Raw genomic sequence first — 6,907 nt, 5'->3', positions numbered from 1 at the left:
GGAAGAAGGACAGGAGCAGGAACAGGGGCAGAAGGGTTGGGAGGAAGGACAGGAGCAGGGTGACAGGGGCAGGAGGGTTGGGAAGAAGGACAGGAGCAGGAACAGGGGCAGAAGGGTTGGGAGGAAGGACAGGAGCAGGGTGACAGGGGCAGGAGGGTTGGGAAGAAGGACAGGAGCAGGAACAGGGGCAGGAGGGTTGGGAGGAAGGACAGGAGCAGGGTGACAGGGGCAGGAGGGTTGGGAAGAAGGACAGGAGCAGGAACAGGGGCAGGAGGGTTGGACAGGGGAGCAGGAGCAGGCAGGAGGGCAGGAGGGTTGGGAGGAAGGACAGGAGCAGGAACAGGGGCAGGAGCACAGGGACGGGTGTGCCGTGGCTGCCGGGAGCCACTTCCAGGTGCGGGTGACGCAGCCACACCAGGAAGCTCCGGCTCCGCGGCAGGTGAGGGCGGGGCGGAGGTGCCGGACCCTGCCCACAGCAGGACCCTGCCCCAGGTCCGGCCGGGACCCCGCGGGGCCACCGCGGCTCCGCTGCCCGCTGCTCTGTGTCCCCGCAGGCTCCATGGACGGGCCGCCGCCCGCCAGCCCCGCCGGGCTCTCGGCGTTCGTGGCCGTGTCGCAGCTGCTCGGCCTGACCCTCCTGGCCACCACGGGCGCCTGGCTGGGCCGGTACCGGGGCGGCGTGGCCTGGCACAGCCCCCTGCAGTTCAACGCCCACCCCCTGTGCATGGTGCTGGGCATGGTGTTCCTGCAAGGTGACGGTGAGCGCGCCCCGTCCCGGCTGCAGCCTCCGAAACGCCCCGGAGCTGCGGCAGGGCAGGGAGAGAAGGGGACAAAGCGGTGATAAATGACACAGGGAGGATGCTCCAGGACCCCCTCCCCACCTGCGTGTGGCACCCCGGGGCGATGCGGGGTGCGGGGAGGTGGGGGACCCCCGGGGATGCTCATGTGTGCTCTCTCCGCAGCTCTCCTGGTGTACCGGGTGTTCAGGCACGAAGCCAAGCGCTCCACCAAGGCCCTGCACGCGCTGCTGCACGGCCTGGCCCTGCTCATCGCCCTCGTGGGTGAGCACGGGGATGGGGGTGCTGGATGGGGGCAGGATGTGACCCTGGTGTGCTGACAGGCTCCTCTCCGCAGGCATCATCGCCGTCTTCGAGTCCCACCGGGCCAAGGGCACCCCTGACATGTACAGCCTGCACTCCTGGTGTGGGATGGCTGCCTTCGTGCTCTACCTCGTGCAGGTGAGGGCTGGGGAGCCCCCCCCGGGGATAAAGGGACTCTTCAGCACCTGTGACACCCCCGTGTCCCCACAGTGGCTCTTGGGCTGTGGTTTCTTCCTGTTCCCCGGCGCCTCCTTCTCGCTGCGAGGCCGGTACAAGCCCCAGCACATCTTCTTTGGCATCGCCCTCTTCATCCTCTCCATCGCCTCCTGCTTGCTGGGCATCACTGAGATGCTCCTCTTCAAAATCAGGTGGGTGACCAAGCTGAGTGGAGAGGGTGGCCCCCCAGACCGCCCTGACCCCCAGCAATTGGCTGCTCCAGCCCCCTGGGTCAGAGTCTGGCCCCTGCTCAGGCTCTTAAATCTCCCCTTGAGGCCTTTAGTTCTGCTGCTGCTGAGTCACTTCCCAGATGATGTTTAACAAGGGCTGGATCCTGTGACAGCTTTCTCTGGGGACGGGAATACATTACCAGTGCCACCTCCCTGCAGCTGGGTGTTTGCAGAACCTTCTGGGGACACTCACGTCCCTGAGGCCTCTGCCCTTGCAGCTGGAGGACACAGTGATGCCCCCAGTGGGTCTCCCTCCAGCCCCAGGACTGTGGGGACAGGGCCAAGGGGCACCCCAGGAGTCATATCCCTCTGGCTGGGGCAGCACATCTGGCAGGGAAGCTGCTGAGCTGCCAACAGTCCCACCAGAGGACTGTGCTGTCACCAGAGTGTGAAGGATGAGGATGAGGAGGGGCTCCCAGCCAAGGGAGGGACAGACCCCCCAAACCCCAAGGCTTGAGTATCCCACTCCATCCCTGCAGTGATTCCTACAGCCAGTTTGTGCCCGAGGGCGTCCTGGCCAACACCCTGGGGGTGATGTTGGTGGCCTTCGGGCTGGTGGTGGGCTACGTGGTGACACGGGAGGAGTGGAAGCGCCCGCCGCTGGCCGAGGAGCTGGCCCTCTCCATGGACTTCAAGACCCTGACGGAGGGAGAGAGCCCAGGTGGTGGCAGCCAGTGACACCCCCAGCTCCCTGATCCCTGGCACGGGCTCCTCGTGGTGTCAGGGTGACGAGGACAGCTGGGGAAGGCCACGCTCTTGGTGCAACGCTGCCCACTGGACTCAGCCTTGCTTGGCCTTAATCCTCCTCAGCTCTGCCCTGCGCAGCCCCCGGTGCCCCCCGAGCCTGCCCCAGCCCCGTGGGGATGGCAGTGCCACAGGCAGGGGCAGGGGCAGGGGTTGGAAGTGGTGCTGAGGTGTGAAGGAGGGGGGTCTCCAGGCTCTGCCCTGCTCCAGGGACAGGGGGCAGGAGCGCAGATTTTCCCGCAGTGAGCTGCCCAATCCCACAGCCCGTTCCCAGTGCTCATGGGTAGAGGGGATGTTTGGGATTTCCCACTCCCTGGGGATCTCCCATGCCCTCCAGCACAGCCACAGCCACACATGGGGGCTGCTCCTCACAAACAGCTCCCAGGGGGGTTGGAGTGACCCGGTGTCTGTGCAGGTTCAGCAGCTTCGTGTCCGAAATGTTCTCCCCTCGCGTGAGATGTGTTGTCTGCTCAGTGGATGCTCCCAATGTAATAAATGTTTGCAGCTAACCCCTCCTCCTCCTGTCTGTACCCCCCCAGATCATCGTTTCAGGGGACCCCTGAGCTCCCACACGCCAAGGGTGGCTGCGAGAGGAGCTGCCCAAGGGGCTGGGGAAGGTGGGTGGGTGGGAGTTTGGAGTGGGATTGTCCTGTCTGACACTGCAGAGCTCAATGGTGGCTGTGTGAGCGACCCCGTGGGGACACCTCCAGGATCTGGCCACGCACTGATGTGCCCGTGGAAGAGGGGGAGACCCACTGCAACACGGAGGTGCATCCCTGAGATGGGAGCTCATCTCTGCAGAAAGCAGCTCCCTTCTGGGTTACAGCACGGGCAGCTGCGGGGGTGAACCTCCAACATCCCAGTGCTCCAAAGCAAACACAGACCCCAGCAAAGCCCAAACTGGGGGATTTTGCTCACCACAGCCCCCATGTGTCACATCCTTCCAGCGTGGTGTGTCCAGCTCAGCCCAGCACTGGAGGCTGGATGGTCACAGCTGTGAGGGGTGTTTGGCTGCAAAACTGAGCCGTGGGCTCGGCAGGGATGAAGTGAGGGGACCCTCAGGGTCTCGGGAGCTGCAGGGCTCCAGTGTCCACAGCACCAGGCTGTGCTTCCCAACTTAACCCAGAAACCTTGTGAGGGTGGGGAGGCCCTGGCACAGGGTGCCCAGAGAAGCTGTGGCTGCCCCTGGATCCCTGGAAGTGTCCAAGGCCAGGTTGGACGGGGCTTGGAGCAACCTGGGCTGGTGGAAGGTGTCCCTGCCCATGGCAGGGGAATGGAGCTGGATGGGCTTTAAGGTCCCTCCCAACACAAACCACTGTGATTCTATGATGATGAAACCTCTCTGATGGAGTTCCCTCATCTATTTTATCACAATTATTATCCCCTATATTATTATATGCCCTTTGCTGACAGCACTGCTTCTGTCCCCTCCTGCTCCTGGTGATGCCAGGTCCCCATCCCCATCCCCACACAGTGACTGCCAGACCCAACCCTTGCACCATCATTTCCACACCAAGAAGCACCAGAACACTCCTTCACTCAGCCCAGTGTGGGAAAAACAGCAGCCCAGACACCATTTCCAAGTGTTAACCATTTATAAATAAGTACATTTTTTCATACATACAGTTTTCATTGTACAGATTACAATCTGTATACATTGGGGGGGGGAATGCATTCTTTTGAACTTTTCACATCTATCTCACAGCTCACATGTACAGACAAGAAAACTCTGCTCAAGCAAATACAGCAAAGGAAAAAATATGTTTTCTTCTTTCCTTAGAGATGAGAGGCAAAGGCCTCTGCTGTCGGCAGGGGCTGCTCTTCCCACTGCACAATATCACAACCGTGTGGTGTTCAATATATCAGTAGAGAGAACAGAACATGCATTGGATAATATACTGTACAGAGAGAAAGTCCTTTACATCAGAATTATAGAAAAGCTAAAGGAAAATTTAAGTGTCTTAAAGATCTTCCCAGCAAGTGTCTCGGAGGATGGCAACCAGGGAATTGTACAAAGCACAAGGCGGGTGTACTGGACGTGTTTGTACCCAACTCAGATCCTCTCGGATGTGAAGACAGAAGGGGGACTGAACGCTGAATGCAACACTATGGCAAAGAAAAGGCTGGACAGGGTGAGCCCGGCAGTGCTGGCAGAGTCCACACGAGTCTCTGGGTTGGCGGTGGCACGACAGAAGGGGCTGCACGTAGCACACAGTGCTGCTCTCAGTGCCTGGCTGGTCAGTGCACAGCCAGGCAGACCCGTGGTGACCCAGTTCCCTGGGCACGAGGCTCTCCCACCCACCCATCCCAACCCCAACCCGCTGGAGGAGACGCCTCCTCGCCCCACCGCTGTCCCTGGACAGTGTCACCCGAAGGGACAAAGTCTTTTGGCAGAGCAGCCCCTCTGTTGTCACGACCACAGGATGCGATCCCGTCGGATGGGACCCGGCTGCTGACTCCCCAGTACCATGACAGCTGGAAAATGAGCAGGAGGAAGGACACGGCGGGTGGGCTGGGGGTCTGCTGGCTTCCCCGGTGACACTGTGCTCCTCTCGGGCCGGTCTGTCCCAGCTGTGGTGAGATCCAGCCGTACATCAGGAGTTGGACACGAACGCATCTTTGCTAAAGAATTGAGCCCTTAGTGGTTTATATATTAGAAAAAAGAGTTTGACTGAATGAAAATCCAGCAATTATTCACACAAAGCTGAAAAAAAAAGACGCAGATTCGCTTTCAAACCATTGTGCTTTGTGTCCAACACGCACCCCGCCGGACTGCGCGGGGCGAAGGCATCGATCCACAGAGGTCCCAGCGGGTACAGCAGCTCTTCCCCTAAGCCCTTGGTTAGACACCGATATCCCGGTAGAAGAGTTATCTTGAATTCCCAAGACTAAAGCAAAGTACAACCACCAAGGAGCTCCCGACAGCTCACCACGGACCCCCCCCGGGCGAGGAAGGCGGAGGACGAGCAGGCACGACGGCTTGCTTGGTTCTCTAGATAAGGCGGAGCTGGCACTTCGGTTTTAGCTAAACTTCTCCTGGGTAACCCTGAATATACAGCAACCTTTGTGAAGGGGACTGGATCGCTCCCAGTTTAGTACCCACCCTGCTTCCAGACCCGATCCCAGCGCGGCTCCGGTGTCTGGCAGACGCACGCTCCCGTGTTCACACCAGCCACGCGGCTCCCTCACAGCCAAGCTAAAGAAAAATAACCAAAAAGTTCAGTGCTCGAACAGCCCCAGCTGGGCACCGGTGCCACGGCAGACGGACAGACAGATGGACAGACACACGCCTCGGGTTGTCAGAGCCGGCACAGCCCCCCCAGTAGCGACACGGAGAAGGCAGCTCAGGCTGTGCCTTCTTTGGAGACGGATCCCGAAGGATCTGTCTGTAAAACCCTCCCTTTCCTAAGCACTTCAGTGCCCACTCAAGACTGTGTTCAAAGCCCTCCACTGCCACTCCCAGCCTGGCTGGGGGGACCCTGCAGAGCCCCCCCCCAGGTGGGTGTCCCCTCCCCTGGGACCACAGCATCCTCCTGACCTGGGAGACAAAGCAAGAGTTGATGAATCCCCACTGAGGGATGGGACAGACACCCACACCTGATGCTGGGAGAGATGATTCCAGCTCTGCAGAGGCACACTTGGCTCTTGGAGCAGCCACAGGTGAGGATGAGAGACACCTGGTAGGAAGGTTGGTTGAAGAAAGGGGTTGATCTCAGCATCACCTTTGGCATCGCCTTCCCCGTGCACCCCAAGAACTGAACCCGGAGTTTCAGTGTCATCAAGAACCTCCTTCACTCAGTGCATCCGAGAATCCTGCACTCACTTGAAGATGGGGCTCGCCAGCTGTGCCACTGAAGCCAGGAGGGGATGGAGGCACCAGCTGGCAGCGTTGTCCTGCATCTTAATTACCCAAAGAGTAATTAAATATGTAGCATGGACAGACAGGACAGCACCATGTCTGAAACTCTGGATGTGATCCCACAATGCAGCCCGGGCCCGTCAGACCTGGATCTAAGAGTAGAGGATGAAAGGCCCTCAGGTGAGATCCGACCTCGTGCTCCCCCGAGTGCAACAGGACCATGGCAGCACCACACAGAACGACCTGCTTCTCCTCCTGCCAAGCCCAAATCATGACTTTGAAGACACAGGGGAGTGTGTAAGAACAGCTTTTCCAGGGAGAGATGTGCTCCTTTACCCACCCGGCGACCACAGCGGCCATCCTGCCTCGACTGTCCCTAAGGGAATTGCTGGGGAAGTGCCTTAAAACTGCTGCAAATAATTTTGTATTCAAAAATTACTCAATCTGTTGATGCTTATATACAGGAGTCAGTTCTTGTGCTATAAATGTTATGATTCATTGCTTCGTTTCTTTTCTTTTTTTCTCCTTTCTTTTTTTGAAAAATACACTAAGAGACAAGAGCTGTTTTGCTATTTTTCTAATGAAGACACTACTCACGCTTAAATATCCAGTATTTATCATAGTAACAAATTCAAACAGTAAAGTGCACCCATTTACAGAGAGAACAGATGGAAAACCATTAGTGCAAGAATTCTGTGAAAAATGTAACACGTGGAATTGTGAAAAAACCTGCACGCCGCAGTGTTTTAAGCCTTCTT

General features: G+C 58.4%; 1 protein-coding gene across 1 annotated transcript in view; it reads left to right on the top strand.

Moving 5' to 3' along the window:
• LOC108506369 (cytochrome b561) overlaps positions 1-2,723 on the top strand; it is a 3,481-nt gene extending 758 nt beyond the window's left edge. Inside the window, exons 2-6 of the mRNA XM_017833303.1 lie at positions 555-758; positions 963-1,061; positions 1,135-1,238; positions 1,311-1,468; positions 2,026-2,723. Of these exons, the coding sequence (XP_017688792.1) occupies positions 560-758; positions 963-1,061; positions 1,135-1,238; positions 1,311-1,468; positions 2,026-2,224 (759 nt within the window). The 5' untranslated portion in view covers positions 555-559 and the 3' untranslated portion in view covers positions 2,225-2,723. The remainder of the gene's footprint in view (positions 1-554; positions 759-962; positions 1,062-1,134; positions 1,239-1,310; positions 1,469-2,025) is intronic.
• The last annotated feature ends 4,184 nt before the right edge of the window (positions 2,724-6,907 follow it).

The sequence above is a fragment of the Lepidothrix coronata genome, unplaced genomic scaffold (assembly GCF_001604755.1).
Source record: "Lepidothrix coronata isolate B3197 unplaced genomic scaffold, Lepidothrix_coronata-1.0 Scaffold213, whole genome shotgun sequence".
NCBI classification, from domain to species: domain Eukaryota; kingdom Metazoa; phylum Chordata; class Aves; order Passeriformes; family Pipridae; genus Lepidothrix; species Lepidothrix coronata.
This window is presented reverse-complemented; position numbering and strand designations above follow the sequence as displayed.